The 10,344-nt window shown below is 36.8% G+C and overlaps 1 protein-coding gene across 1 annotated transcript; it reads right to left on the bottom strand.

Annotated features, from left to right (window-relative positions):
• Positions 1 to 287: 287 nt before the first annotated feature.
• On the bottom strand, positions 288 to 4,409 carry RGS1 (regulator of G protein signaling 1). The gene is made up of 5 exons (XM_043485643.1): positions 4,217 to 4,409; positions 3,777 to 3,857; positions 3,304 to 3,365; positions 1,812 to 1,975; positions 288 to 1,120 (listed from the first exon to the last, which is right to left on the bottom strand). The coding sequence occupies exons 1-5, from the start codon at positions 4,351 to 4,353 to the stop codon at positions 935 to 937; spliced, it is 630 nt and encodes a 209-aa protein (XP_043341578.1). The 5' UTR covers positions 4,354 to 4,409; the 3' UTR covers positions 288 to 934.
• Positions 4,410 to 10,344: the final 5,935 nt, after the last annotated feature.

Here is a 10,344-nt window from a genome sequence, read left to right as displayed (position 1 = left end):
TTGAAATAAAATTCCCATCCCTTTTTAAAAGACTTCAATTTCTCAGCGGTTTGAAGCTTGACTGTATGAGAGCATATTATATTTGTTTGATCTTTATACATTGTGATATAAGAGAGAAGACTAATGAACTCTGTCCAATACATGCACATAATACATATAATATAAATTAATTGGACGATAGTTTTTGATGTTGAAGAGGTGAAAGGAAGTAGAAGACTCTTAAATTTTTGTTAAATCTGAAAAGTAAATGCCAGATTTTAAAGATGGCAAGGAAATATAAACAGAAATTGTTTCTATATTTTTAATATAAAACTCACATTTATTATTGACACTGTGATAATTTAATTTACAAATATACCCTGACTTTCCAGCTTTAAGGCAATAGCTTAAGTTAAATACGTTGTTCTCTTCTTCATCTCTTTCAAGCCCCCAAAACAATCAAACAAACAACACTGAAAAACTTTGTCTACAACAGCAATGGAGATTCTGAAACACAGACTTTTCAAATAGTCATCCAAGTAAAAGAAATTTCAGCAGCTCAATCCAGTCTTTGTATAATACTATGCAGCATAAATACCACTTGACCTTGAAGCTTACAGCATGTTTTAATCAGTTTCAAAACCTTTATTCACAGTTTCTGTGTGGCGAGTGTTACCCGGCCTTCTCGGTGCTGAGGGATGTTCTAATACGCAGGTCCACTTTATTTTAAGACAGTACCACAGCCTCTCCTTCCTTCTACCATCACTAAATTTTCACCTCACACTTCTTCAGCCCTGAGCCTGGATAGCTTCCACGTTAATCTGTTTTGAGTCATGGGTTCTTCCCTTGGGCCTGTGAGTCATCCAAAAAGGCCAAAGTGTTCCCCCAGGGAGCCATCCTCTTGCCTTCCTTCTGTACTTGATACCATCACTAATTCCCTCCAGCCAGGAACCAGTCACTTTAGACTATTAGCCTGAAGGTCATTCAGAAGATTTAAGTATATATTTGATTTGAGGAACCTGGGATACGAGTCCTTTTCCATAAGAGTATATATGATTTTTTGGGCTTCATCAAAAGATGTGGGTGTTGGTGCTTTAATCTTCTTGGCTGTAGATTCTCGAGTGCGGAAGTCAATATTGATCTAAAAAAGAAATCCACATGAATTCATATACACTTCCCATTTGTTGCATATTTTATGATGTTACTGTTGCTTTCAAACTATTTGGGAATGGTGACTCTAAACTCTTATTTAAATCAGCTCGAATATCTCTTGCATGCCTATTCTAAACATACCTTATGCTAGGTTTGGAGGAGTTAAAAAGAAATATCACAAAGAGGCAGAGATATCTTTGTTCCAATTTAACTTATGGTCTGTCTTAAATATTTATATAAGGTGACACATGCATCAAAAAAAAGTGATGTGCACATTTACAGGAGCAGAGGATGCTTGAACCAGAAATATTTAGCAGGAAGTGGGCATTACTTCTAAGTGGAAATACTTCTTTTGCTGTAACCCATGTATTGCACTAATCCCTTCTTTTCCTAGCCAGCTCATCCAGGACCCCCTGACACACAGTTTTGGTAAGTGTCACCAGTACTCCTTACCCCACCCTATCAAGTTAGCTTGTTTTACAAAACCAATCTTTCATTTAGTCTTTTCATAGATATAGAAAATTAGATTATCATTGCACTGAACTATGGAAATACACTTAGATATACAACAGTGAAAATCATGATGCTCAGAAAGGATTTCATCTTGCAACTATGTTGAATGTTATCCTGTATCAAAATTCCTTTACATATAAGCTGATGAAAGTAAACTAAATACTCACTTGTTTGGCAGCATCTGACTGCACGAATGCCTTATAGATTTTCTCGGCTTTGCAATGCAAAAGATCAGACTTTGTTTTTTTATAGTCTTCACAAGCCAGCCAGAACTCAATATTCTCCTCACTGAACTCAGACTTCAGGAAATTTCCAAAGACGTCTTGACCAGCTAAAAAGACAGGGAGAGGGGGTGAGATAAATTAATTGAGCCAATAAATGAATAAGTTGGAGAAATTTTACAAGAAAAATACTAGCATATTTTCTGTGTACAAAGGAGAGAGTTGGTTCTTGCTGAAATTACTATCTGTAGAGAGCCTTAGAGATCCCTTCATTTATAGTTTATCTGTGGTCAGATTCACTTGTCACAGTCACACAACTGCTTAGTGGTGGCTATAAAACTGTGCTTTACTTCCATCTGCTAATTAAATTAAAATTCTGCTCTGCAGATTAAAAAACAATCTCTTATGCTACCAACCCAGCCAGAATGCAGAGTATTTTAAGGAATAAAATATTGACAAAAGGCATTGATTGCATGCTAATCATTAACAAATATAATTTCTCCATCCAACTCACATAAGTCAGAAGATGTGAGGCCTGTATGTTACATATGTATGCTGTACTGATCATATTACTGAGGCCTTTCAATGGGCCATTTCTGTAGCATTGTTTGTTTTTCTGAATTGTAAACTAAGGCAGATAATAAGCAGATGAACCAGACTGAACTACTTGATCCCCATGTGAGGGTGTTTGGGAGAAGAGGATCAGCTCTGTGGACAGGGACAAGCTACCCATCTATGTCCCTGACTAAGGTCCTATTTCAACAGGATCCCAGTGTCTATGATGAGGGTTAAGGCAAGCAGATTTCATTCACCTTCTTCATCAGAAACTCCCCACAAGACTGTGGTTTAAAGAGTCTTTTATTATCATATCTATGTTATAATGTGTCATGTTTTATATAATGCAATTATATGCCATGTGTCTCAACCACCTTCAAGGCAGCAAGACACTGCTTTTGCTTTTGAATCCTTGTTGCTTCTAAAAATGCCCGCACATAAAAGTGGGCTGAATGAGTGATTTAATGCATGTGTGAATGGAGAATATAATTATTGGACTGAGTGAATCCTGCTCCTTATATCCCGTGGTACAAAAACACATCCTTTGGGTAGCTTTGAAAATAGTGGTTGAGATGTTTAATTGACTTTTTAAAACTTTAAACTCCAGAGACCCAGCCTGATTTTAAATTCTGCTCCTATAACGACCCCTGGAAGTAACTAGCTGCCTTGGCACATTTTTCTGAAGGGTGGCAGCAGCGCTGAGCGCGGAGATGACGTGACACCTCAAGGAGGCATAGCATGCCGAAGTTGCCAGTGCTGCTCCACTCCCAGAGGACAGCTTTCCACACACCTCCACCCACAGCACTCTATTTTAATGAGTCTGTCCAATCTGTCTGCACACTGAGATAAAGCCAGAGACATCCGACAGTTAATCTGCACTTACTTTGGTTGGCAAGAAGTTTTTCCAGGGATTCAGACCACTGCTTCACTTCATCAGCAGAGAGTCTGCAAGGCGGCAATATTTACATCCATTAGTATTTTTGTGTGTAAGCACAAATGAAATCAGAATGCTGCTGCATTTTGATAATTTCCTAAACTAAGACTCTAAGACTAATAAATTTTATTAAAATTTATCTATAAGAAAACAATAATTTGCTTAGAATTACCATTGTTATGAAAGTATCTGCCAGTAAAATGTGAAAAATATCCAAATATACTCCAACAGTATAATAAATAGCAAATATATGCATGCACATTTGTATTTAATTTACATTGGTACTAATGGAGCTTAATCTTATTAGGCTTGTTACTTAAAAGAAATGAAGTCCATTATATTACTATTACTGTCGTGTTAGAATACAGAGCTAATGCATAGGCTGCTTATATAGTGACAGTTCCATGTATTAGTATACTTACAGGTCCTTGGACTTGGAAGGCTTCATTCCAGATTCCAGATGTGGGATCATAGATCTCAGGTATGCTTTCACGTCCATTCCACTACAAAAGACACAAAAGTAAATATTCAAGTTTCTTCAGTACAATACCTTTTATTAAAAAGAAAAGAACATGAAGTAAACTTCTCTAAGAAATCAGGTCATAATAAAAAAAGCTGATACAACATATTACTATGTTAAAGAGTGAGCCACTTTTTATGAGCCAAAGTCTGGAAGAATTCCCATCTCATTTAATAGCCTAGCATGATTCACTTTTAAATACAACCAAATATACAACCAAATTAACAGAGGTCCTTGCTCTGATCTAGCTAAACTAAAGGCTAATATTTTCTTCCATTCATTTTCAATCATTCTGCCATTAAAGATCACCTAAGTCCAAATTCACAAAGTGAAGGAACTTACAAAGTCTTGGGTCTCTTTTTCTGCGTTTTGTCGTCTAGAAGTGAATGATCAGTTCCTTTCAGTTCCTTTGGGTTAGCAGAGAGGAACATGCCTGGCATTTTGTCTAACCTTGATGTGGAGATGGCTGCTGCTCGCATCGTCTCCAGAGGCAAATGTCTGTGAGTCCGCGTCTCTGCCGCTTTATATAGTGACGGCTCACAGGCCCTCGCTGTGCAGACAAGTCTGTTTATCAAGTGATGTTGCCACAGACGCTGGAAGTTCCCCCTTTCTTGGTGTGTTGTGACGTGTATCTTGAAAAAAAATGAGCATACAGTGATGTTTGCGGTTGAAACCTAACCAAATGAGACTAGGTCACTTGATTAAACAGAAAGAAAGAAAATTAGACCTGCACAGGCACACACACACACACCACATGTTAAATCACTCTTTGGTTCTAGAGGATGCTTGTTTTTTCATAAAGACTGCATGTTTCAATGAAACGTTTCCTTTGGTGGATTTACTGTATCATGGAGACTAGAGATGGGTCCCCTCCATGATTGGGATAGTCCTTGTCTATAAATTCATTTGATCACAATATTTTAAAAGACTTTTTTTTTTCTTTCAGAAAGCAGTGTATAGAAATACTTTTTAGTTTATTTGTGCAGTGCATAGACCTGGTAGGAAGGAGAGCTATGAGAAGTTATCTTAACTTTTCCCTACTTCACATCTCATTCCTTATTTCCGTGGCAAGAAATTTCCATTCTGTGTTTTCCAAGGTGTGTGCTAGACATTCTACTTGTGACATACAGGATGATCTTAAGGAGCACATGAATTTTAATATTTAATTAAAAAAATAAATAATATATCAAACTGAGTTTTTTGTATACTACTGCTTTGGATAAGAATAAAGCAAAATTAAAAAAAAACTGCAAACAAAAGAATCATTAACATAAAATATGACATAATATGCAAATACACTGATACAAAAGAATTGCACAGTATCAGGATAAAAGCTGCTCATGATAAAAATAAGAATATATTTGGCCAGGTCAATAATATAATTTTTAGATGATGATCTTCTGAATTTTGGCAGTATCTCTGGAGAGGTATAGTCTAGCTTTAATAAAAATCAAGAATTAAAATAAAACCCCAAGAAAATGAAACTCGCTCAGTTGTGTCCAACTCTTTGTGACCCCATGGACTATATAGTCCATGGAATTCTCCAGGCCAGAATACTGGAGTGGGTAGCCTTCTCCTTCTCCAGGGGATCTTCCCAACCCAGAGATCAAACCCAGGTCTCCCACATTGTAGGCAGATTCTTTAGCAGCTGAACCACAAGGGAAGCCCAAGAATACTGGAATGGGTAGCCTATTCCTTCTCTAGCGGATCTTCCCAACCCAGGAATCGAACTGGGGTCTCCTGAAACCAGATGACTAATGACTAATTAGGGAAGAGGGGTTGGTTCAATATAAGCTCTTACAGAGTTTGTATATATAGTGCGATTTATTTATGGAGTGTCCAGTTTATATTTTACCCCTGAAAAGACAATGAATTTTACTTAGAGAAGCTTCTGAAGGTATTAGGTATAGTTGACAAAAGGGAATTGAGTATTAATCTTCCTATGTTAGTTCTGTCGTTAGGATAAAAAATATTTGAAGGAATCACATTTATATTTAAAAATTAACGTAACATTTGATGTTCGAAAGATAATGTAATACATTTAGGAATTGTAATACATTTAGGAATTTAGTAAATGTAATACATTTACTAGGTCTCTACCTAGTAAAATAAGGGGGCTTCTTTGGAAGTTACCCAGACAAAAATGATGAAGTTCAGAGATGGGTGACATAAAGGCATTCATTTGTGTACTTCTTGTAGTTCAGTCCACAGTTACTTTTCAGTTAAAATCTTCAGCACTGCTCATGTTTATTTATTTAATAACCTCTCATTCCTCTAGATAATTGTGGACACGGTATGTTAGAGAACAGTGATTTAAAGTTTATTTTTAAAGGCCACTATTATTGCTATCAAAATATACTACTAATTTGCAAAGCATGTTTCTGTAGCAGTAATTCCTTTGGGTGTTAATAAGTGTTATTACAACTATGACACCAGCTGTAGCAATGGTTCTGGAAGCACAGAAGTTTGGGAAATGTTGAGTTAAAGCTGAGTAAACTTTTAAAATTGACCACCGCTGATCTTCTGGGATCCGTTAGTATGTTAATGTACATTTGTCAGTCTAAATGGGTGGTGTGCAGCAGGGTCCTAACGTTTTTGAGAACTGAACTCTCAGTAAGTACGGAAAGAGTTTGCACAAATAATGTTCTCTTGACAGCATGTTAGGAAGCTCTGGTGTGAGAGAGAAAATAAATATTTGTCTCTCTTACTTGCATATTAGTAATTCCTTAAACAACCAATCTTTTGCTACCTTGATACAGACTTTCAAGCTCAAGCATTTTCATGCAGTTACAGTTGTGTGCTTTGAAGCCCAAATGGAGAAATAAACTCCTAATTGGGGGTGGGGAGGGGGGAAATCCCTCTGAAATTCACAGTGGGCTGTTGAAGCCACTTCAGTGGCACACAAATGTAGCTGTGGTTTCAAAGGCTGCTTGGCAGCACATGCAGAGCCTGTGGGTTCCAGAGCTGGGCAGATCCAGAGGAACTGTTGTCAGCAGGGCTGATGGTCCATGGCATGGCACTGAAGTCTCCTATCAGTCATACCACATGTTGCTGTCTGGCTCCTTTTTGTGAAATCTATTAAGAAATGACAAATGATCAAATAGCATCTTTACTTAATCAATAACTTTGGCTGAAATTGTAGAGGATTTAACAAAAGTCAATAGGATAAACAGGGGCTCTCACAAACATGATCTTGTCTGTATATTTCCTCTGTGAAACTGTGCTTAAGTAACCAGATTGCAGTCCTAAGAAAAGGAATACTTCATGTTATCTTTAAAAAAAAAAAAAATTAATGCTTTATTTTTGGAGCTTTACAGTAAAATAGAGCTGAAAGTACAGAGTTCCCACATAGTCCTTCCGCCCCCACCTCCCCTGCAGTCTTCCCCGCCATCAATATCTCACATCAGAGTGGTGTATTTGTTATACAATCAGTGATAAGCATACATTGACACATCACTGTTGCCCCAAATCCTTAGTTTACGTTGCGGTTCACTCTTGGTGTTGAACATTCTTTGCGTTTTGACAAATGTATATGATATACATCTACCATTATGGTGTCATAAGAAGAGAGACATTATGCATTAAAAATTCCAGTGTTGCATTTTAAAATGTCTAGGAGATTGGTTCAATAAAACATTTAAGATTATGGCTATCAGTTTCAATGGGGATAAATTTTCATCTTTGCTGACTTGATTGTACATTTAGTTTCCACTCCAACTGCCTGAATCCTTGTAGGGAGTGCTTTGTTGAATGACTTTTCCAATCTTGATATAGATTAAACTGATGTTGAGCACTGCTGACATTTTACTGTGGGCATTAGGAATCACGGGAGAAAATAATGAGTATAAGAGTGTATTTTAAAAGAAGAAATACATCTGTGTGGTGAGATTCTGTGACATGAACAGAAATTTTGATCCATTTAAACAAAATATTTTGACTTAATAGACTTTAATGGTAGTCCTACAATGTATCAGACCAAAGTACTGCAGATACAAAGGTGGATAAATATCTGTCCAAAGAGGGGTAGAGTATAGTCGGGCAGACAGATACTTAAGCAGGTCATCAGAGTGGAAAGTGCCATCACAGAGGAATGTACTGAGAAGGGACTAATTCTGAAATTGTGGAACAGAAGAAAAGTGCTGTTAATAGAGAGCCCAGAAATAAACCCACACACCTTTGGTCAATCAATCTTCTAAAAAGGAGGCAAGATTATATAATGGAGAAAAGAGAGTCTCTTCAGCAAGTGGTAGTGGGAAAGCTGGACAGCTGCATATAAATCAATGACATTAGAACAGACCCTCACACCAAACACAAAAATAAACTCAAGAATGCTTAAAGATAAGATATGACACCATGAAACACCTAGAAGAGAACCTAAACAAAACTCTCTCTGCCATAAATCATAGCAGTATTTTCTCAGATCACTCGCCTAAGGCAAAAGAAATGAAAGCAAAAATAAACAAATGGGACCTAATCAAACCTGTGAGCTTTTGCACAGCAAAGGAAACCATAAACAACATGAAAAGAGAACCTATGAACTGGGAGAAAATATTTGCAGATGATGCAACTGACAGAGGTTTAATTTCCAAAATATGCAAACAAGCAGCTCATCAATATAAAAGAAAAACCAAACAACTCAATCAAAAAATGGGCAGAAGACTTAAACAGATATTTCTCCAAAGTAGACATACAGATGGCCAACAGGAACATAAAGAGATGCTCAATATTGTTCATTATTTTAAAAAATGCAAATCAAAACTACAATGAAGTCTCACTTCACACCAGTAAGAATGGCCAACATTAAAAAATCTACAGATAATAAATGTTGGAAAAGAAGCGGAGAAGAAGGAATACACCTTCACTGCTGGTGGGGATGGAAACTGGGACAGCCGCTATGGAAAGCAGTATGGCGGTTCCTTAAAAAGCTAAAAATAGACTTACCACATGACCCAGCAATCCCACTCTTGGGTATATATCTGGAAAAGACAAAAACTCCGATTTTAAAAGCTACAGTCGTAGCCCAATGTTCATAGCAGCACTTTTTGCAATAACCAAGACATGGAAGCAATCTACATGTCCATTAACAGATGAACGGGTAAAGAAGATGTGGTACAAAGACACAGTGGAATACTACTCAGCCGTAAGAAAGAATGGCGCACTGCCGTTTGCAGCAACCTGGAGAGACTTGGAGATCATCATACAAATGAATTGTCAGACAAGACAAATATCCCACCTATACGTGGAGTCTAAAAAATAGTACAGATAAATCTGTTAATATTCACAAAACAGAAACAGACTCACAGACATGGAAAACAAGCTTATGGTTACCAAAGAGGAAAGCAGGTGGAAGGATAAATTAGGAGTATGGGATTAACAAATAATCACTACCATACATAAGACAGAGAAACAGGGTTTACTGTAGGGCGCTATATTCAATACCTTAATCCATAAGAAAAGAATGGAAATATAAGTATATATGTGTGTGTATATATACACACATAACAGAGTCATTTTGCTGGATATACCTGAAACTAACACAATATTGTAAACAACTGTACTTCATTTTTCTAAAAACGTCCTATTGCCATTTACTACAAAGTCAATGTGTGCTACTCTGCTTGTCTCTGCACGCAAGAGCATCACCCCCTGGAAAGTACAAATAACTCTAGTGAAGAAAATGGTCTTCAGCAAGTAGATACCTCTTACATACATGAAGACCATGGAAGAACGGATCTGAAGATACAAAACTTTGCAGAGTTTTTTTTTTTTTTTTACTATAGTTGGCTTACAATATGGTATTCACTTCACCACAACAAAGTGACTCAGCTATATGTATACATATATCCCCTCTTATTTTTTTCCTTTAAGATTCTTTCTCCATGTAGGCCCATATAATTTGCAGAGTTTAAAAGAGTCTATGAAAAACTTTGTTGAATTTGCATAAAGTCTCAGTGGTTAGGGATTTAAGTTAAGGTCACTACCTGGGTCTGTTTTGTCTCCTTCACTCTCCAGGCTTGTGGGCAAGGCCACTGACAGTGTTTCAGCTGTGTGTCATAGAATTTATTTGAAAAGCTTCAACAAAGGTAAATTTGGAAAGAGTTTTCTCTAAGTAGAACATTGATGGGGTCATTGTTACTTACTTGATATCATTGATGAAGAAAAAGATCAAACATTTTAGACATGTTTACAGTTTTATTTTCTAAATGAAGAAATCAACTGATAGGTTTTATAAGAGAAGATCTTTGCAACTTGGGAAATTTCAGTGATCTCAGTAATAGCAAACTGAGCAAGATAAGAATCTAGTTTCTTTTTCTCACCCCGTTCTAATCTACTTATAGTAAACACCTAACACCTCCTTTCTATAATTTAAGAGATTATAAGAAAATGACCTTCAGTGAACTGGGCTCATGTGATTCACCTCACTCACCCTGGATCTCATCTTACCAATAACATTCTTATCGATAGACCCA

The sequence above is a fragment of the Cervus canadensis genome, chromosome 13 (assembly GCF_019320065.1).
Source record: "Cervus canadensis isolate Bull #8, Minnesota chromosome 13, ASM1932006v1, whole genome shotgun sequence".
NCBI classification, from domain to species: domain Eukaryota; kingdom Metazoa; phylum Chordata; class Mammalia; order Artiodactyla; family Cervidae; genus Cervus; species Cervus canadensis.
This window is presented reverse-complemented; position numbering and strand designations above follow the sequence as displayed.